At 35.7% G+C, this 24,012-nt stretch overlaps 1 protein-coding gene across 1 annotated transcript in view; it reads right to left on the minus strand.

Moving 5' to 3' along the window:
• Positions 1-24,012, minus strand: part of GALNT9 (polypeptide N-acetylgalactosaminyltransferase 9) — a 173,494-nt gene that overhangs the window by 137,343 nt on the left and 12,139 nt on the right. Inside the window, exon 2 of the mRNA XM_072144435.1 lies at positions 16,284-16,464. Coding sequence (XP_072000536.1) covers positions 16,284-16,464 — 181 coding nt within the window. The remainder of the gene's footprint in view (positions 1-16,283; positions 16,465-24,012) is intronic.

Consider the following 24,012-nt stretch of genomic DNA (forward strand, 5'->3'; position numbering starts at 1 on the left):
TAAACCAGTCGATAGATTTAATCACATTTAATACTTGTCAAACTATTTGATGGGAATTCTGTGAGTGACTATTGACCAACTGAATCACATAAACCCACCTACTTTAATAGCAGTGACATCATATCAAAATTACTAAATAACAGGTATATGGTCACATGTTAAACATGGATAAAATAAGGTTAGAAACAAAATGGAAAATGTAATGGAAAAGGCAGAAAAAGCTGTATAATGTATTTATTTACCAGGCTCCCTAAAAATCACAAAGTAGAAAATGTGCATGAATTCAACTAGAGTATTGTTTGACCATCCAGGACATGATACTATTGGGGCAGGTCACTAGGCATGTACCTGGCTATCATCTTCTGCCAACAACTCAACCAAAACATATTGAGCTGGTGTGAGTAACAGTAACAGTAACACAATGGGGCACATTTACTTACCCAGTCCGGAGAAGATCCCGAAAGTGCATTGTCCGACGACAATGCACTGTGCTGCGATTCAAGAAGATTGTGCGCCCGATATCCTGCATGTATCCCACTCAGGTCCACCGGAGTTCACTATCTTCCTCTCGGTGCATGTAAGTGCATGGCTTGCAACACAATTTTTAAGTTAAATCTCCGTCGGATCGTCTGAAGGCCTGCCCCCCGATTTGTGTCGAATGTAAGCCTGCACGATTGTGACTAAATCTGATTGCGTATAACACAATTACCTACTAAATACCAGTTCCAGCGGCGTGACCCCAAAAACGTCAGAAAACCCCATGGAAATGCGGCCGCGGAACCCTCAGTAAATAAGCCCCAATGTTTTGGCTTGTAAAAATGTATATTTTTGAAGTGTTTACTTGTCTAACAAATAACTTTATTGTGAACTTAGAGTTTTTTTTATAAACAAAACTATTTTACTTCAAAACCTATTCTAGCAAAACACTTTTTGTCTGGTTTTTGCCAGTTTAGGCAGTTCAACTTCAGCTCTAACACATCATATATAAATAAAATATATGTTTTTTGTCTGTATGTGATAACCTGATTTTCATTCCTAAATGTAACAGCATTTTGGCTGCAGGATTCAGATAAATAGTTGTAAATAATTCCTACAAAGATTAAATTATATATAATTCAAACAAGTCCTTTTCCCAGTATGCATTGTATATGTGGAAGATGGACCTATCATTTGGGTTAAAGGTGGTATCTATATACACCAAATTTTTTTAAGTTGGCCCTTGGGAAACTATACATTTATACATCTCACACAATTTATCTTATCTGTGTATAGTTTTTTCCTGTCGTTTTTCGTCTTCTTCTTTGAAAATTTATCAATCTCACTTTTTTATTGTATTGAATAAGCTATTTTTTCAGATCTCTTTTTGAGACCTTTGTTACAAATGTCACAAAGCTGTCGCAAAGCTGTCGCACCAAAAAATGTTGCAAATTTCAGACATATCTAGAATAGAAGATAAATGTGTCTTACTGATGAAAAACAAATGTCCAGCGAATATTTAAAAATGTCCCCAAAAAGGCGCAAAAATTGCAATGTGCCAAAAAATGTTTCAAAAAAGACAGAAAAAAGAGGAAGAAAAATAAAAATAAATGACCCAAATGTGCTTGATATGATATGAAGATTATACTATTGTAATATTGAAGGGTTCATTTATCCCCTTTTTTATTTTGCTCTTTATCTTGTGGTTTAACAAAAAATGTGTGCTTTTTTGAACAACTATTTATGACATTTACTTAATAACTAAATATTATACTACATGTATAGGCCAGGTTGTAACAAATTACTTTTTTTACATTAAAAAAAATATTTATTATTTATTTATTACTGGATAAATATACTGCATATTATATGTGTTGAGCTGTGGCGCAATAATTTCCCCTTGGGGATAAATAAAGGTCTTATTTTAACTTACTGAAAAGAAGCCTGTTATACCCTATGGTATTTTAAAATGCATAAGAAGAACATAAATTGATTTTTTAACCTAATCTATGGATTGGATGTTTCAAAAGACCGGGCAGGTTTGCTCTAGTAAAAGCAGCAGCACTATTCTGTTAATCTGTTGACTTTAAGTCAAGCAGTTGGATGTGGACTCAACTTTACCGTATATACAATTTCTATTGCAGTTTCATGTACCAGTTTCACACATGGTAGTTGATTATTACAATATAATACAACATTTTCCAATACATATAATGGATTCTCATTTGTAATTATAAAGTATGTATTCAAAGTAGAAAAAGAACACATTTCATTCCGTTTTGTACTAGAGGTTTCTAGAATGTATTTTCACAAAAGATTGATATACTTTACGGCTGGAATCACTTTTTATTTATATACTGCACTTTGATTCTTCAGAAAAACTTCAGAGTGAGCTAAAATGTTTCAAGGGTGAAAAAGGATGGATTATTTTGACTGCTGCCACTGTTTCAAGCAATTTCTGGTGGATATCTGTACTGTGAATACTTGAGAAAATCCAAACAATAATTGGAACAATTTATCTAACGGATTGCAGTGTAACAAGTAAGCTTTTACAAATGCTACTGAGTAAACTAGAAGGTAGAGAATATAGAATACTACTGGGAAACTCAAGGGAACAAAATACAGCTAGCGGCATATGAGATACAACTTAGAATCAGTACCGCTAAAAGACATGAATGTAAAAATGGAATATACATACCTTGGGGAAAAGATGAATTGAAAAATCCATGAAAGTAATTTAAGATGATTTAAAATCAAGTCACACATTGTGCCCCAATAAGAGCCATAAATGTGTGGCTATGTCACAGAGCTAAGAAGAACAGATGGGAGTTGATGGGACCCGGTAGAGTGGTGATTTTGTTAGATGAGAAGGAAAGCGAAGGGAATTATAGAACAATTTGATGTACTTGCCTGAAGAAGTACAGTATATTTCCAAGAAACACTTGTGTTGAAGCCTAGAGAATAGTGAGTATGGGCTGTCAGACTTGGTAAGTATAGATTTTTTGCAAATGTGAGGAATGACACGAGATGATGGTTATTACTTTACTTATTTCTAGATTATTTTTAGATATAAATGATTGTGGAGAGGAGTCAAATAAAGCATTGACAATTTAATAAAACGTAACAATCATTTTAATTCCAATTTACATGACAAAAGCTTTGATCATTGGTGGTTCAGGTGCTAAGACCTATATCCAGCAATTAAAAAAAGAGGCAGAAGTGCTTGAATGTTTGACAGAGTTTCCTTTCTTATTTCCACTTGTGTTCAAAATAAGACCCGGAATGTGATAATATCCAAAAATACACTGAATATACAGTAATTCCATAACAGATGTAATAATTCGGACCACAGACTATGGTCCTCATATGGACCTAGAACTTAAAAAAGTGAGGAGACCCTAACTGTGGATCCAGATTTGAAGGACAAATCTAGGCTTAACCCGTTCACGACCCGTGACGTAATAGCACGTCACGGGTCAGCCGCGGGTGCATGGAAAGGGCTCACGCGCTTCACTGCGTTTAATCCCGTAACGGGAAATTGCGCCCAAAGTCGAAAATGGCCCTTTTTTGTCATCTAAAAAAAAAAAATTCTATAAAAAGTGATCACAAGGTTGAACAGTCCTAAAATTGATAACATTGTAAACTTAATCAAAATCCGCAAAAAACTACACCACCCACAGCTCTGTACACCAAAGTCTAAAAAAGTTATTAGCGCCAGAAGATGGCAAAATCCCCCCAAAAATTTTTGTACAGGAGGTTTTAATTTTTTTAAATGTATGAAAACATTATAAAACCTATATAAATTTGGTATCCCCGTAATCGCACTGACCCAAAGAATAAAGTAGACATGTACACAGTGAAATCCGTAAGATCCAAGCCCACAAGAAAACGGCACAAATGCATTTTTTTACCAATTTCACTGCATGGAATTATAAATACCATCTCTATGAAGTTTAATTTGTTACGCAGAAAACAAGTTGTCACACAGCTCTGGACATGGAAAAATAAAAAAGTTATGGATTTTTGATCATGGGGAGTGAAAAATGAAAATGAAAAAACTAAAAAGGGCCAGATCCTGAAAGGGTTAATATAGGGAACATATATGACTACAAAATGTCATGCAGATAAACAAGATATTGATGTGCATCAAGTTTAATGCTACGTTTAACTAATACAGTGGAGTTTTACAGATTCTATTTGGGAACCCCAACTTCTGGACTTTGAAAATCAAAAACAATGATAAATGAATGTGTACATTTCTGCTTTTCAGTTTTATTCTGCCTCTATTCTGTTTATATGTATTTAGTTTGTTATTCTGCTCTTTGACCTCCAGCACTGCCTCACAGCATTCAAAATGTTTGTGACCCCCCAAAGAGCAACCTAATATTCGCAGTTTGGGAAACACACTGATATTGCCTGTCAGAGGTGGAAATAAATATTATTGCTTCCTTTCTTACATTATGAACAATTTAAAAAGAATGATGGAGACCAGTATATTAAAGGAAATCAATCAGTTGAAAAAACACCTGGAAATACTCACCTCCTCCTCTCTTGATCACCTAGTAAACAAATAATTAGCAGCACAGAGCGTCGGGACAAGATGTGATGGACAGCGTTGGGATCAACATCAAGAGGAGCTGTGTGTTTTTGTGTTTTTTCAACTAGTTGATTTCTTTTAACTCTGATCTACAATTATCTTTGTTTGCCTATGACATCTATGTAGAGCAAGCATTTTTACAGCAGATTAGTGAATTATACTGTAAAGATACAATAGCACTGGTTCCAGATGGTGTGGATGAACGAGATAAATTACTTGCACATTAGATCCATACTACTTTATATAGTTACATAGCATGTAAGGTTGAAAAAGACTAATGTTTAGCTTCCTTGGCTATAAATATAACATCACATCTGTTGAAGAGAAACAAATAAATTAATTCTTGTATCTGCCAGGTAAGCAAAATGGGAAATTTTGATTTCAGTCAATAATGGATGAAAAGAGTTTATCATAATTATCACATTTCAAGGTCATATTCCAAATTCCTAGTTCAAGTATTGTACATAAAAGTTTTATAACTTCTGAAATTACTGTAGATTCAAATATACAGTAACCGAGAAAACGTTAAGAACAATCAGGGGCATTATTAAAATGGGCATTTCTTGGAATCTTTGGAGTGAGAGACAAAATAAATAATAGGAAAAACTTTTAAAAAACCTCTTTGGCAGTCCTTGCACCAGAACCTGAAATCTAATCTACCTAGTGGCAAATAGAGATTTGTACATTCTTTAACCCAAAAAAGTTGAGAGTTGGCTGTTCATTTGAAGAGAACAGATCTAACAGAAACTGTATGTATGCAGCCTCATCTCCAATTCTTATAAGACAAGGGGGTTATTTATCATATACTGGTGCTTGTCCCCTGGCATATGATAGCCTCTCCACCCCTCCAGTGCAGCTGGATACATCAAGAGTCTTAGGCCCCTTGTTGCATCTGGCAAGTGCCGTGTTTTATTTGTACTTCAGGTCCTACCTGGTGTAGAAATAGTAGCAGCCACCAACTTTTCACGAGCCACTTACACACTAGCCACACCACCTTCACACCCCTCCATGCTCCCACTGGCGTGGCGCTGGCATTAAGGGGGAAAATAATCGCAAATGCTAGCAATATGCTAGCATTTGCGATTATTTCAGGGCTTCTGAAATAGAAGCCATGATAAATAAGCCCTAAGTGTGGCTGTTCTTTGAATGGAACAGGTCAAACACAATAATTTAACAAAATGTTAAAATGACAAAATACTCCATGATGCTTATTCTGTAGATCAAAATGTGACATCTGCTTTGGACAAAGTGAAAAATAAAAGGCATAGTCCTTAGAAAGTACTTACTAGAATGGATTATGTAGAATTTACATTTCTGAAAATGCTCCATTGTGTACTTAAAAACGTAAAGGTTTACAGTGACGGATTTACATTCTGTATCCAGCTAAATTTAAAGTAAATTTTTTTCCAAAAACAGTTTTGTGAAGATACATCCTAGTAGAGCAAGATGGGTATCATAAAGCTCCTGGTGGGTTACCTTTATATTTTCAATAGCAACACGACAAGAGAAAGAAAACATCTCACAGTTTCAATTGAAACTCATGTGTTGTAAAGAAGTTTCTCCAAAAACAGTTTTGTGAAGATAGATCTTAGTAGAGCAAGATGGGTATCATAAATCTCCTGGTGGGTTACCTTTATATTTTCAATAGCAAAACGACAAGAGAAAGGAAACATCTCACAGTTTGAATTGAAACTCATGTGTTGTAAAGAAGTTGTCCTTTACCTAATAAATAAAGTTGCTAAAAAGGGAGACCCTATTTATCAGTTCATAAATACAATAAAGGGTCAATTATAATGTTTTCTAAACATCTATTTTGGGAAATAATTTTTTTAGTTTTTTTGGCATGTACTTGATTCTCAAATTCATTATATATACAGACGGTCCCAGACTTAATTGCACCCGACCTACAGACGGCCCCTAGTTAGATCTCTCTGCCCACTGTGACCTCTGTTGAAGCTCTATGGATGCTTTAGTTTAGTCCCAGGCTGCAATGGTCAGCTGTAAAGTCTGTATTTAAGTTTTATTGATAATCCTTGTTCTCATGACAGCACAAAACTTTGAAAATCTAATAGGAACAAAAAAATTTTATCTTGAGTTACAATGATAAAATATACCTGTTCTTAATTACATACATATTCAACTGAGAAACAAACCTAAAGAACCTAACAAGTATGTAGCCCAGGGACTGCCTATATTAGATTCCTTAAACAATGCAGAAATGGAACAGTGCACTGTAAATGTAAATACTGTATATTGACTGGATATAAATTGCCCTAAACTATCTTTTCTCTGAAGCAGTATATTTGTATGCAAAAGAAGCTGAACTATCTGCTACTTCCAGCCTCCCAGAAGGCCCCAGGGATCCCTCATATTTCTTTCTTAGGAACCTGCTGGCACTTTGATAACAGCACAAATCAGCACACTTGCACAACTCTAACAATCTTCCACGAAACAGTTTGCCTTTGAAGTATATAACAAGCATTTAGAAAAGTCTGGATGTGCCAAAAACAGTGCTCTACCTTAATCCTTAGGAAAATTATTTTAAGCCTTAAAATGCTAATTCTACCAGGAACAATCAATTTTTTCAAGCTGCTCCAAAAGGGATGCATTAAGTAGAGGAAAAAAACTTTTATCATTCTTCTTCTTTGCTTGCAACTATTTTAAAAAATTTGTGATTGGTTCAAAAAAAGCATTTCTACAGTAAAAATGGTAAACAGTTCAAGTTCATTACACTTGCCCAGATGTAAAAGACCAAAATGATTTTGCTCCATCAACTAACTCTAATTCCTTAATAATATGTCTATAAAAGTGACTATAGGGAGCTGCAGCCCAGTATTCAAGTGGAGTGTGGAACGTTAGGCACAGATCATTAACTGGAGGGCACGTCTTGTGTTGAGCGTCTGTCTGTTTATCAATATTTTCAGCACTGCTTGATTCACAAGCTGTAACTTCACGTCACTAAATTTAGTTAAATAAGATATTAAAATCTACTTATAGAATGAGTAAGTATGATACATCTGATCTCGATTTGCATGCATGTCACAGGTACTATCTCTAATTGTTGGTCCAGAGTCTGGAAAGACATAGGAAATATATATTTTTTTGGGGGGAGAATTCTGCACTTGAACTAATTTTTACTTTAGGAGCAACCAGTTCCTTCTTGATGAGCTCCTTGATTGGGTGAAATTAAAAAAAAATAGTACTATTTATTACTACTACTACCTACTATGTTTAACTTAGCTCTGATTTTGTTAATTAATCCAATGGCCTCATTTTATGCACCTGATTGCTTTAGCGAAAACAGGTTTTTTAGGTTTAGCTGGCTCTAAGAAGTTCAACTTGGTATCTCACAATGCAGGAAAACTAACTAGAAAGAATTCTAGAAAATTAGCATCCCTTTAATCAGCTTCCTTAATAGGGGGACATTTGCTAGATGCAGGATGTGTCAACAAACAATAATCTAGTCGGCAAATGCAAATAAGAGATGCACAAGAAATAAGCAATTTGCATCCTCCATACTATTTTACCAATTAAACAACCATATTTCATCTGATTAATGTAATGGAGACAAGATTACAAAGCAATGTTTTAGTTTCAATTGTCTGGATCACAACTGAGAGAGTATTTAATGAAAAGAATTGCAAACACCAAGTCACAAAAACAAGCCAAGATTAAAATAACCGGAGTAAAGGAGTAGTAAACAGAGTGGACAACAAAGCTAGCACATGAATTAGAAGAGGAGGGAATGAGCTGAGCACAGGATATTTCTCATGAGGAGGAACTCTGCCCCAGGAGGTCGAGCAAGAGCTCACAGTCACATGGTGTTAATGCTTGCTGGTCTTAAAAATACACATTTATTTCTCCACTCAATAAAACCACCAGCAGCATCCTCCACTCAATAAAACCACCAGCAGCATCCTCCACTCAATAAAATATCCAGTAGCAGCTTCTGCTCAATAAAATATCCAGTTGCAGCCTCCGCTCAATAAAATATCCAGTAGCAGCCTCTGCTCAATAAAATATCCAGTAGCAGCCTCTGCTCAATAAAATATCCAGAAGTAGCCTCCGCTGAATAAAATATCCAGTAGCAGCCTCTGCTCAAGAAAATATCCAGTAGCCACTGCTCAATAAAATATACAGTAGCAGCCTCTGCTCAATAAAATATCCAGTAGCAGCCTCTGCTCAATAAAATATCCAGAAGTAGCCTCCGCTCAATAAAATATACAGTAGCAGCCACTGCTCAATAAAATATCCAGTAGCAGCCTCTGCTCAATAAAATATCCAAAAGTAGCCCCCGCTCAATAAAATATCCAGTAGCAGCCTCTGCTCAATAAAATATCCAGTAGCAGCCTCTGCTCAATAAAATATCCAGTAGCAGCCTCTGCTCAATAAAATATCCAGAAGTAGCCTCCGCTGAATAAAATATCCTGTAGCAGCCTCTGCTCAATAAAATATCCAGAAGTAGCCTCCGCTCAATAAAATATACAGTAGCAGCCACTGCTCAATAAAATATCCAGTAGCAGCCTCTGCTCAATAAAATATCCAAAAGTAGCCTCCGCTCAATAAAATATCCAGTAGCAGCCTCTGCTCAATAAAATATCCAGTAGCAGCCTCTGCTCAATAAAATATCCAAAAGTAGCCCCCGCTCAATAAAATATCCAGTAGCAGCCTCTGCTCAATAAAATATCCAGTAGCAGCCTCTGCTCAATAAAATATCCAGTAGCAGCCTCTGCTCAATAAAATATCCAGAAGTAGCCTCCGCTCAATAAAATATACAGTAGCAGCCACTGCTCAATAAAATATCCAGTAGCAGCCTCTGCTCAATAAAATATCCAAAAGTAGCCTCCGCTCAATAAAATATCCAGTAGCAGCCTCTGCTCAATAAAATATCCAAAAGTAGCCTCCGCTCAATAAAATATCCAGTTGCAGCCTCCGCTCAATAAAATATCCAGTAGCAGCCTCTGCTCAATAAAATATCCAGTAGCAGCCTCTGCTCAATAAAATATCCAGTAGCAGCCTCTGCTCAATAAAATATCCAAAAGTAGCCTCCGCTCAATAAAATATCCAGTAGCAGCCTCTGCTCAATAAAATATCCAATAGCAGCCTCCGCTCAATAAAATATCCAGCAACAGCCTCCACTCAATAAATTGCCCTGCATCAGCCTCCTGTACTGTCTTTTCATTAAGAGTCACAGGGCCATTCATCGTATAGATATATAAAAAATAACTCAGTAGTTACCCACCCTCCAGCTTCCTTTTCCCACTTGTGACATCCCATGCAGTAGGGCAGGTAGAGACACTGTATGATGTCTCACAGGGCATAGACATGCTTGTGCTGATGCGCTCAGATAATCAATTATGTCTTACATCCATACAATTGATTATCTTCTCCTGTCACGGACCCACTGTCTGCCGACTAGAAGGTTGCAGGCCAATTCTATCCCCAGGCCCAGTCCCACCCTGTACAACCACAATCGTTTTACCGCTGCTCGGTGACTTTTTAGATTAATCAGATGTATAAATAAACTGTAAAAGGGTGTTCAAAGGTGACTTCATGTTTAAAAATCTCAATTTTACTTGTATGATCAATTTAAAACCTAAATCTATCAAACCAATAGTGTTTTGCCTAATTCACATCTGGCCACTGCAGGTATTTATTTGATGATCATGCTTTTCTTCAATCCTCATGCTCTGCATTAGGACACAGTGTGCTATAATATTGCCTCCCTGCCATCGGACCATGTTGATGTCTTTCCTCCATATGTTGTTTACACCCAGATAATATCTGTAAGCAGCAACTTTAAAGAAATTCATTTGGGACTATCCGATGTGAAAGAAATAGCTGATTATAAGCAGACAGATGGAATGACATCTGCCAAAGCTTCAAACTCACCAGTCACCACCATTTTGAAAGGTTTGAACATGAAAAATGCCTGTTCTTTGCCTCCTGAAACAGTAATACAAAGCAGCGAGAATATAGTGAGAAATAAAGAGAAGAGAAAAAAAGTATATGTTGAGAAAAATACTCACAAAGATAATATGATATTTTCCCAAGTGCTCAATGGATACATGACCCTCAGTGAGGTTTAATATAGACACATATCCTTTCTGATAAAGAATAATAGATGTTGTATTGTGTTGCACATTATGCATTCTCATAAGGAGGTGAAAACTAGAGATATACAAGGCTGCTGTTCATAAAAGCTTGACACTGGGCAAATCACTTTCCATTTCCTCATTGCAAATGTGGAATAGAACTGGAAACTCTTTGTCACTGAATTCCATTAATCCTACATCACTGTATAAAGTAAGGTCTTATGTAGTCAACATTATTCAGTTGTTCACACATCATGGAACAAGTTTAATGCACATTGCCCATTACTGCGTAAATAGGTATTACAATGATACAAATACCCAAAGAAAATTGTTCAGCACTCACGTATAATAGCTGAAATGGAGGAGGCAGAGTAAAACTATACAAATCTATCCAGTTATGTTTACTCACAAATCTAAGCCTATGATGGATTGTATAGATTGTGCTAGTTCTATGTGTCAGGCTAGGGTAATACTTATTTGAATCACACTTAGACTTTGTATAAATTAATTATTCCAATTTCTATAGAAGTTTTTTTGCATTATGTTATGGAATCTGATATAAATGTGTCCACATGTACCTTAATTTTTAAGTACCCCCAAGTGTTAAATCATACGCATGCTGTTTTTGCTATTCTTGTAGCTAGATTGACCTCATAAGAATAAATCTATAACAAAAAAAGGTCACATGAACACTGTGAACAATTTAAAATTCAGTGTTCTATAAAAAGCATTTGTGCTTTCATCTGAAGGAAAACAGGTCAACGGACTGAGTATTTCCTTACTTTTTGGTAAAGGGTACTAAGTCTTAGTTTGGAATATATTTTAGATGACATTTACACAAAATTTGAGGAACAATATGGTGGTATCATGCACTAGCACACAGAGTACCAGCATTTGAAGTTTCCCGTCTACTGCATGTGCCATATACAAAATACACTGGATTCTTGATATACATGTGGGGCAGTTTTGGGCGCAGGCTATAGCTGGTGTGACGGACCACTCCGCTGTCAGGCAACCCTTCCTTTATACCCCTCCATACACACTTGACTCAAAAGTGGTGTAAGGAAGGAAATATGCCATATGCCAGGAATTACAGCTATTTCAGGGTTTGTGCATCAGTTATCTGTTGAACAAGCTCGGATAAATCCCCAACGGTATTGTGTATACCTCTCACATTTGTGAAAATATTTTATTTGCTCATTTTTGTTGCTAGTGGTTTAGAAATTGGAGGGCACACCAAATATATACTGTTAAACAAGCTTTACACTGTATAATTTACATTGCATCAAAGTGTCATATCTTCAGCATTGTCCCATGAAAAAGATATGCTAAATTCACCTTTGTGAGATATTGTAGAGAAACTGGTATAGGAAAAAGGAATTATTTTTGCATTTTCAATTTTCTGAAATGTAGACTTATATGGGAAACTTTACAATCAACTGTGTTGCATTTATTAAACACATATTAATTCCAAGGACAGACTTTAAATGTCTAGTTTTGAATATTGGATAACTAGATCTTGCAAGTGCTAATTACATTAAATGTGAGTTGCATGGTCTTAACTCGTTCTCTAAAGATTCATATTGAATATTTATGAAGACCAGTATTTAAAATGCAAAATTAGGGCCACAGTTGGGTATAAAGTCAGGATGGAATTTATATTGCTCCAAAGGTTTCATAGACATTACTACTAGTGACATGTGTAGATTAAACTACTGATCAACAAGGTGTCTCTAGAAATTATGTTAATATGCCTTTACCTACTTGCATGGATTGCATATCAATATAATATCAATGAAAATTCAACCTTAAAATAATGTTAGAAAATAAATTCTATACGTATTTGAAAACTAAACAATTGTCCTTGGTACATACACTGTCACTACAATTGTCACTACACTGTCACATACACTACAATATGGGTACATACACTGTCAAAGGAACACTAACACCTAACAAATGACACCATTATTTACATAATAATGAACTCAAAATAGAAAAATCATGTGATAGGGTTGTTTGTTGCTCCTGATGAAATGTTCTTTATTAATTGATTATGAACCAGCATGACCACTTCCATAAAAGCAGAAGTTTTGTCAGTTATCTGCACTAAAGAATTAAAGTGTTTCATTAATCGGCCTCCATATACATTTCTTCAATTAGATGTTTTAAAAATTTTTTTTACCTGTGTGAAGATAATTTCTCATAAATGTAGTGATATGGTCCCTTAGAAACAAGACTGTGTTCTTGGATATGGCCACCTCTGCTGGAGAGATTGCACAAAGAAACAAAAGGATTTTGTATATGAAATGTCGGGGAGTTACTGCATGTCCCACAGCCATCCTGTGGTAATAACTCTGAAGCCTGGTGGTCAGACAGGACTCAATAGCGCATGTCTGGCCACTGCTGCCAAAATGTGATGTGGTCGTATCCTAGGACGCTATCTCGTTTCTAAGGGACAACATGGCTACATTTATGAGAAATTACTTCATACATTTTTTTAATAACACCCAATTGAAGAATTTTTATGTATGGAAAATGAATTAAATTAAATGTGAATGCTCAGATGAGAATACCCCTTTAACACAAAAGCAAGGAGGAAATTATTTTAGAGAAGCAATTGCTAATGCCTATCAATCTAGCAATAGATTTAGGGTATTCCCTGAATGTGTCAATCATTGCGCAAAGATTATTGACATATGATACATACAAGATATTAAAATTAGATCAAATAGTCCAAAGAACATTTGGGGGAATTCATCAAGTTTCTGGTGTAAAAGTTGGAATCTGTTGTTGTTGGACCAAGATGTGATTTTAGATGTGAGATGTCAGAGCAGAGTAGATGTGCCTCATTCGCTCGACTACAGGGGATATTAAAACTGGCACAGGAATTTCCAGTGTTTAAAAAATCTCTTCCAATGTTCTTTCAGACTTCTATTGAAAAGCCTTCCTTCCTTCTTTCCTAACCGACCTCTCACATGGATCTGAAAAGTCTTCAGTTTCTGCATCTGAAGCTGGAAGTTAGTCCCATAAAAATGTCATAATTGCCATTAGAGTATTATCCAGCTTCCTTCTATATTGAGTATTGCGTAACTGATGCCAGCTTCCTTCTATATTGAGTATTGCGTAACTGATGCCAGCTTCCTTCTATATTGAGTATTGCGTAACTGATGCCACTAGTTACAAAATCAGTTTTTACATTTACAATCTAGTCCTGCCTGTAGGTTTGTATAAAAGAATGACACAGTTGAGGAGAAATACTTCTTCTTCTTGTCTTGCTCAGCTATCTCTATCTATGTAGCAATTAATAAGTCAGGATATATTGCCCACATGTAACAAGAGGGACTTGGGGTAAGGTCATTTAGTTTTATGATTCTGTTTAATTTGGATTTGCCAATCCCCAGTTCCTTCTCCCACAGGCCGGACTTAATAATCAAGATCCATGCTCCGTGCTTTGTGCACTAATTAAGGCCACTGTTTAATTAGAAAACCTAGCTGGTGCCAAACATAGAATTAAATCAATAACAAATCCAATGGAGGGGAAAGAGGAAAGAGATAACTTGTGATTTCATATAGAAAATAGCTTTAAGTGTATTCATCACAGCTTATGTCATGAGAACATGTACTATAGGTGAAATTCACTCCCATAAGACTTTACCGATGGTTCACATGGAAGATGCGCTCATATAGAATTATTACTTAAGTGCAAAGGATAAAAAACTGCAGGGATTTCTTTTGAGCCAACATCAGCACTTAGCTCTTTGTAACTATGCATATCTGTCCAGGTCATCTAAAATAAAGAACATGCAGGGCAAGGGCTTATGGAGGAAGCTGGGGATTCTCTGACATTGTGGAAGGCAACAGAAGGCTTGTGCTGCAACTGCATTTTTAATAGTTGAGAACAGCAGTTTGCTAAATGTGGAAGACTCCTCAAAGGATACCTTCTGTTACATGAACAAATTTTAAAACTCAGAGACCTGTAATTCTAAATCTGCTATACTCTCTATTATTGATGGTGTGAATGTAAAATATCCTAATTTAGATATTAAATTTGACTACTTTCATTGTAAAGTAATGTTGTTTACTATTTAATTAATTACTTTAGTGGAAAATATATACCATATATACCATATATATTCGAGTATAAGCCGAGTTTTTCAACAAATAAAATATTATACCCGAGTCGAGAAAAAATAAAAAGTGTACTCACCTTACAACGCCCCTCCTCCCCCCCGGCATGGGCTGGCTAGCTATACACTACAGGGGCTGGCTAGATACTATAGGAGCTGGGCAGGCTATATACTACAGGGGCTGGCAGGCTTTATAATACAGGAGCTGGCAGGCATTATACTACAGGGGCTGGCTGGCTATATACTGCATGGGCTGGCAAGCTATGTACTAGAGGGGCTGGCAGGCTATATACTAGAGGGGCTGGCAAGCTATATACTAGAGGAGCTGGCAAGCTATATACTAGAGGGGGTGGCAAACTATATACTACAACGGCTGGCTGGATACTACAGGGGGCTGACAGGCTATATACTACTGGGAGCTGACAGGCTATATACTACAGGTGCTGGATGGCTATATACTGGGGCTGTGACCAATGCATTTCTCAACCTCGGCTTATACTTTAGTCAATATGTTTTTCCAGTTTTTTGTGTTAAAATTAGGGGTCTTGGCTTATACTCAGGTCGGCTTATACTCAAGTATATATGATTTTAGGAACTGTATAGTAATGGCAAAGTAAGGCAATGATAGGACACCAGTGGTGTATGAACTTAAAAAAATATATATTTCCATTATAATTTCCAGCATATTTACATGACATAGAGATGAACACACGACAGTCAGCCAAAGATGTTTTTGCCATTTTTGATATTATGAGAAATTGCAATAGTTAACCAATCTGGTTCAAGCGTAGCAGTTTTGGTATTATTTAAGAGGATCTATAGGATAATTGCATTAAAGATGTGAAATATGTCTTGAATTTCAACCACATGTGACCCATAATTTTTTTCAAATTACAAAAGACCACAATTTTATCACATACAGCACAAATCATGATGCACATCCAGGATTTTTTATAAAAAAAAAAACTTAAGATGGATAAGTTATTTGTCAGATTGGATCATTTAAATGGATGTCAAAGAGAAAATTTCCTTTCAAAGTCTATTTTTAACATATAGAATCTTACTGACAAGTTGTCAAGAGTCTTCATGGTTGTTAAAAATATCTCTCTACTGCACTGATGGGAAGCTGATTTATCTGGTAATTCATATCCCAGTGGTGCAAATGGATTTTTTTTAAATAATCGTCAAATCCCATTTCTAACTTGAGTATAAATATATCAGATGTATCCACATATGTACATGGTTAGTGAAATAATAGCATATGATCTGTATGATTTGTTAATTGTATGCCATTAGGACCCTTTCTGGTTCATACGGGCAACAGCTGAAACAACAAAGTTTGCTTTGGCACCATATTCATGAATTTACTCTGTGATTCTCAGAAAGATTTGATACATCATATCAGGTATAAATCTAGGATTTTGTTACCCTTTTAAACATTTTAAAAGAGATAATTTATTCACATAAAAGAGATTGTTTACTCACTTTTTTGGTCTGTAATCTGGAATTGATCTGTCCAGTGAGATCCTGTCACTTAGTTGGGCATTGTAGCCATATTCTTCATATTTGGTTTCTGATTCATGGCTATCATCTCTTAAAGTTGCAGCCATTCCACCTTGACCAAGCCCACCTGGTCCTTCTACAAGCCCCATGGGTTTTGCTAGGCCTAGAAAAATACATAATCCCATTAGCTCAAAAATAAAGTTACATTTTTATAAAAAAAAGTGTGACACACAACAAACATAGATTAGTGTATTGAAGGTAAAGATTTCATACAACGTGAACAAGAATCAGCCCCAATTCACTAGAATTATTTACTTTCAACTTTTAAACCCTGATACATGTTTTTGTAGATATACATAATAACAAACAAGAAAATTACACACTCTGATGTGTCCTTGAAACGATTTGAGGCATTTTTCTTAGGTTTATATCTTTTATCATAATAACTTTTCAAAAGCTGAAGCCTGTTCTCCTGTAGACAGATAGAAATGGGAACAAAAGATTTTTTTAACATTTACTCTGCTTAGTAAATGTTTCATAAGGGCTTATAAGGCTAATGGTAAGGTGCCTCTCTTCATGTTTTTAACCTGTGCTTTGTAAGAATCGATAAAGCAAGCAATTTAAGCATGTAATGGATTCAGAGGACTGGTTTTACTTAATTCATTATTACATTGTACCTAATATACAGTATATTTTTAAAACAAATTCTGTCTTAGTGTACCCGGCTTGGATCACCCCAGAGAAGTTTTGACAATTATTAGTGCATTAAATTAAGAATGCACAATCTGCAGTACAGAGGCGACATGCCGCCTGCAGTACCTCAAGTTGCAGCCTTCTTTGTAATCTGGATTGCCCATCATTTTATGTTTTTACTCTTTTTCTAATTTGGGACATTTTTATATTTATCGGCTCTGGGGTCTATATTATTAATAATTGTCTGGCATCTCCATTATTACTGTCTGCTCTGGGGTCGACATTATTAATAAAAGGCTGGTCTGGGGTCGCCATTTAATGGCTAGTGTTAGGTTTTTATTATCCCAAAGCAATAGTTACATGGTTTCTGAGGTTATATTTAGTGGAGTGGCATTTGTGCTGTTCTATGGTAAATGGTGCTTCTAGGGTGCAGGTTATTAGTGCGGCCCCTTGAATTTGAATTGTATGACAATGCAGCCCCTGGACCAAAAATGCCCTGCTTTAAATGATCTTTGCCTAAATGAATAGTAGAGAGTGTCATTTTCTTCACTTTGGATAGTAACCATTTTCAAAGTACTCTGCCTCTCTTTTACTAGAAAGACTGACAGAAGTTTGCTAAGGAAGGGGAACTGGGTACAATTAATCACAGAAGCTAAGTTTCCACTGAGAAGTGTCAAACAGTGTGAGGTATCCCATTAAGGATTTATGAATAGGGCTCAAAGTGTTGGCTGCATTATGCTGGCCCCAATTGTGGGTGTTAACCATTTACTTGCTGCTGGCAAAGCTGCTGATGGCAAGTAAATGCCGACTGTGTGTGGGCACTACAATCTTGGATTGCAATGATGACATTGGGAAGCAACAATCCATTCCCATGGCAGCCTGGAGTCTGAACTGTAGTTTTGCAGTATATAGTAGGAGCAATCAGATCCCCTAGGGTTAAACATTGTCTAAAAAGTAAAAAAAAGTAAAAAAAAACACCTAGATCAAATCCCCCCTTTATATAGAACTGATAAAAAAATGTTTGAATACAACACGTCTCAAAAGTCCTGATCTATTGACATATAAAAACAATAATTCCCAGTGGTAAACCCTGTAACAGAAGATAGCAGCCAAATGTCTAATAAAACATGTCTTTTTTGCCATATTGCTGCACTTAAAAAATGTAAAAATAAGTGATCGAAAGGTCATACAGTCCACAAAATGAAAATGTCACTACCTCCATTTCTGTATGTTAAAAAGTATTTAAAAAGTTATTGGTCTCAGAATAGGGAAAATTTGTAAAATTTTTAGTCACAAAAGTTTTTGATTACTGAAAATCTATTAAAGTATAATAAAACCTTTAGAAATTTGTCAATAAGAAAATGGCAGATATGCATTTTTTGCTACAATTTTATTGTCTGTGATTTTTTTCCAGCTTCCCAGTAAGCAACATGGAATATGAAATGCTGCCATTAGGATGTATAATTGTTATGTACACAACAAACCGTACTCCAGCTCTGTTAACGGAAAAATAAAAAAAGTTATGGATTTTTAAAGACGAGGAGTAAAAAATGGAAATGCAAAATACAAAAATGTCCTGGTCCTTAAAGAGTTAATGAAATGACACCGAGGGACAAAAAATTAAAGAGTAAAGGGCAAAGATTGTGGACTCTGAAGAGATGGGCTTACCTTCCTGACCTTTAGCCTGACAGGAGGTAATTTTTTTAGGAAGCATATAACACTTTTCAGCTCATTTGACTGAGGTATTTCATCCCCTACTTAGGGGGCTGTTAAGTTAGAGGTGGAAATTCCGGTGTTGGATTGCCTTTAAAACACATATCTCAGAACCATTTGCTACTACGGTACTTGGTTGTATGCAGATTTAGTTGTATATTAATATACTGTAAAATATATATTTTGCAGTTGTTTTCCACTCATGCGATCATAATGTTTGCATAACCTTTAGAATCCAAGTGCCAGAAAATGTAAGTAACACAGTTTATCAGCAGAAACATTGCACAATAAATTCATGTAACTAAAGCAAATAAACACATATGAGCTTTCATTTACTTGTACTACCAGGGACAATTGTTATTGTGGTGGCAGTACAATTATTCACTATGACTACACTATTTGCAGATAAAAACATTTATTGAATATATGTTTCCTATAGACATTAATCAAAACCCCAAGGCCTGAATTTAGATTATACAATGTCATAGCCCTCTGACCTTCAGTATCAATCAGCTGATTTCCATGACAACAGTCTACATTATATGACAGTGACCATCTTTACATTCTACTGAATAAACTGTGTTGTCAATTTAACCTTTTAATCTAAATGCCTGGGCAATGTGAGCGCTATCACTCTCACATGGTCTCTTAGAGGATTCTTCAGAAAGATCAATCCATTCCCTGATATTATGTGTATTTAAAGGAATTCAAGGAGAAGTTTAATGAATATGCTGAGAATAATCTAACTTATGACCTTCATGGATTCAGGAAACCAGGTTGGGCGTATCCTACATGCCTGGTTCAATAAGAAAGAAAGTGTAAACTAGATGTTGGTTATATAACTGCTGTGATATATCTCAATTAGGGAAATTATGAATTAAGAAGTTTCAACCACCCAGCAATCTTGTACTGAAGCTGAAGAGGGGGCAATTATACCCTTTGGTAAATAACTGAATAAAGTATGGAAACAAATGGTTTCATACTATTTACTATACCACCTAAACATGAACTGTGTGGAGCATCCAGTCCTACGATACTCTGATGGTCCTTTGTGTCCAAATATATTAACATGCTTATGGCTAAAGATGAACAAATCATACAAAATGTTCATTGTAGAGGCTTTGTTGAATTTAGGCAAATCTAATATGTCCAACAGGCCTAATGTCAAGAAAACGACAAAACAAATATAGCACCCTCTAGACCTGAAAAATATTTTCACAAAAAATGTCCTATCTCATTTTGTTAATTTTGTTGCAATGGCACAGTATCTTTGGTCCGGGTAACCCTGATGCTTTTAGACATGCTTCTGACCATTCATGTTTGTTTATTTTAAAAAAAGTGATAACAATTAAATTCATAGATCCAGGCATTATGACTGTGGTAATCTTCTTATATTTGTTATCGATTCCATTCCCTCCAAAATCAACTTTTCAAATTATGCTAATGAGCCAAAGAGGGTTTTGAAGAGAATTTCCAAAGCTCCCCATGCTCCAGCTTCACAGGATTTTAAGCTGTTCTCACCCTTCCACCTGCTCCCTTAACACTTCCCTCTACCACCTTGGGTTGAGATTACAGGAGCCAGAGTGAGGGATGAGTGCAGAGGGAGCAGTGGGATTGTGAGACAGTCTGTGAAGACAGAGGAAGGAGGGGCTTTGGTTGCGCCTTTTAGGCTCATTAGTATAATTATAACAGTTTAGTTTTAAAGGATAGAGGGCATACATAACAGATATAAGAAGATAATCACAGTAACAGTGCCTGGATCTATCAGTAGGTAGATTTCCTTTAAGAAAAAACAGTATAACATCTCCAGACTGCTAGCAGTTGATCATGTGTTGGCATCCAGCCTTCTTCCTTAACCCCAGCCCAGATGTGCCATAATCCTCAGCAAATGTAAAGCGTCCTCAGTCTTATTGCTTCATTATGTCCCTTATTATTCATCTTGCCTCACAGTCACAACTCATCCTGAGAATGAGCTCTGACTAGACAATCTCTTCCTCTTTCCTTTCATATGTCAAGTCATTTTCTGTGTTCTTCCTACGCCTTCACCTTTTATTTCCATTACTTTCACTCATTACAAAGTTTCACTGTGTATAGAATCAACAAATTTTTTATACTTTATCTCTTTGCAGATTTATAAGTGACTCTCAGACTTTTCTATGAAAATTATATATCACACTACTCAGCTACTCCTGCTTTATGACACAGTGACTGTACTATAAAATAACTGGAAATACTGAGCATGTCGATTGAAATGCTCACAAATTTAAAGCCACTCAATGACATGTTGTGGCAACATAATCCCCACCATAAGGGCTGCTCTATGTGCACTATGAGGGTAAGTACTGATATGTTCTATGCTGATATTGTCTGGAATAATTAGAGCCATGTATCAAATTCTATGTAACAAAATATATATTTTTAATCACAAAATATTGAAGTCATTATCTCTGACATTGTATTTTTATATTTGTCACATTTTAAATGTTAAATATTAATGTTTTAATCTCATCCATTTCAAGCCTGCGCAGAAGATTAATGATACAATTCCATCAACATATTAGAGAGATTGGAAATTCAGTAAACTAAGCAATGAAATAATCAGTTCTCATAGTGACTGTCAGTATAAGGAAATAAATGATTGGCTGCGATTGGATTAGCAAATCAAAAGCTGATCCCAAGGGGCACTAACACCCAATCAATTCCTAATCTATAAATCTATTTAAGAGGATAGATATGTAAATGTTTGCATGTTACTGTTTATTATTTTTGAACAGAAATAGCACCATTAGAAGATTATTAGCAAAAAGCTATTGCTCTTATTTAAAAAAAAATACATATATTCATTTTACAATGAATGATAACACCATGTAGGCTAACATGTTATCCAAACAGAACATCAAGTGGAATTTATTCTTATGTATAGGGATTTTTTTGGTAAAGGAACAGGGTAAAGGAAAGAGGCACAGCAACAATCCAGCTGAAGATTTTACTAAACATAACGGCTCAATATTTTCTTTGCATTGGTTTAATAACTCTCTACACTACAAAATACAATGGAAATTCCACAAAATTACTAAAACAATGAAATAAATAGTGCATGTGTCTAGTAAATTTAGCTTCATTCCTTCACAAATCCCCACAAACCATTCTGAAAACTTTTTCTTAAATATACTCGGCATGGGAAAATTTCCCCTTTGTCTAATCTCCTGAGGGGACAATTACATTTTTGGTAACATATGACAATTAAGCAGTGTAATGTGATCATAAAGTCATTAGCATCCACACGAAACCAAATTAACATGCTCTGTGGTGGAAATCTGTGTGCTTTGTGTCTGAACAGATTACAGTAACATAAAACGGAAGCCTTTGCCTAAGCTGCTCATCTACATTGCTTATTGTATCAGCTGGACATTCAAAAAGGCCAACAGTAAATTGTCATCTCACTTTAGCATATAAATTTGTTATGCTATTACATTTGTTATGACATTTATATAAGTACATTCTGTCAAAACCATACAGCTGTTGCTCATCAAACAAATCTGCATTTTGTAGATTATGCTTTACACAGATTACTACTCAAATTCAGGTGTTAAATCAGCCACAATGAGATCTGTCAATATGTCAAGTTCCAAGGGTATGATTGAAATGTTTTTGAACATTAGCATTAGAATTGACATAGATGACTTGCTTTTAATCTCTTCACTTTTCATTTGCATTATTGAACATATCATATACTGTGTATATATATATATATATATATATATATATATATGGAGAAGTCCAAGGCAGCACAACCTGTTTGTCTGGGTGCAGAATCTGTATATCCGTGGCAAGGATCCGGTAATATATTCAAGGAAGGCAGCAGCACTCCAGTAGATGAATTAAATCAGGGTGATCTTTATTTCAGATGTTTCGGTGTATGCTTCAAAAAGGTGGATACACCGAAACGTCGCATCTGAAATAAAGATCACCCTGATTTAATTCATCTACTGGAGTGCTGCTGCCTTCCTTGAATATATCTTATAGTAATGTGTTATAGCTTTCGCTCATAGTGGAAAGGATTCCTTCAAATCTTGACAGATCCAAATGAATTGCAGTACAATGCGGTCCGCTGTGTTTTTGTCCGGGTTCGAGAATGATTTAATGCAAGAGCAGAGATATAGACGCTTCTAATCTTACTGTAAAAATAATTGAACTTTAAAAGGAAATAAAAGAATACATACGTATTGTGGAACATTCGGAATCTATCTTAAAACCAATCACAGCTCTGCACGTTTTAAGAGCATACTATATATGAAAGCTGCTCTATGTTTGGTTACTCAGGCCATTTTACTAATGAGAAAAGATCAACTTTTCATAGCTAAAATCTATGTGAATTATCAACTACATTATTATTTTAGACTCATTTTAAGCTTTATGTTGCTTGTTTTAAGATTCTCCACTCATAATTAAACCAATATAATACTAGTTCCATCTTAGGGTCTATTTATCTGCACTTCACAGAAATTCATGAGACTTAACAGCTTAGTTGTAAGCTGACCAGAGATCAGTATTTGAAGTGGCGGACAGATGGATGACTGCCTGTCCTACTGCTTTTGGCTAATACAACTACAAACTTGGCAAATGCCACCGAAAACATAAAGATTGTCAGACTCTGCTAGGAGCTGCGGCAGATTAAGGCTGCCATACACACTGGTCTGTATGAATATTATAGCCCCTACAAGGCTGGAATTCCCTTCCTACATAAGATTCTTGGGGGATGGAGGATGTGTCCCTTCGGCCTGCTTTCAATCTGAAATTGCTCTTGTGTATATGTGTATTGAGAGCAGGAAAGGATGTACAAGGAAGTACAAAGATTTCATAGATTTGGGTATCCATGAACCCCTTTTAATGCTTGGATCCTAGGTTACTGCCCAAACTGTCTGTATTATAATCTACTACTGGCTACAAGCTGCATAAATCAAAAACTTTTACAATGTTCAAAGAGCTGACAATTTCTGGTGTTAAAACAGAACCAATATAATAACTAGAGTAACTAGAGTAAAAGCATTTTTGCCTATATTTATCTCAAATTGAAGAGGTTTAACGTCATACAGGTATCAAAATCACACTGGGGGGATAAGTAAAACACACCACATTTCTTAATAAATTCGGCAAGAAGCTTTATGGTATAGGGGAGATCAAGAATGCTGAAGTACTGTTAAATTTGCCCCCATGTATAACTGCATGTCTGACAAATGGTTGTGATCTATTCAGAAAAGGCTAGCAGACCTGTCTGGCAATTCAGCCTAGCAAATCTGTAGTG

This window comes from Engystomops pustulosus, chromosome 1 (assembly GCF_040894005.1).
Source record: "Engystomops pustulosus chromosome 1, aEngPut4.maternal, whole genome shotgun sequence".
Taxonomy (NCBI): Eukaryota; Metazoa; Chordata; class Amphibia; order Anura; family Leptodactylidae; genus Engystomops; species Engystomops pustulosus.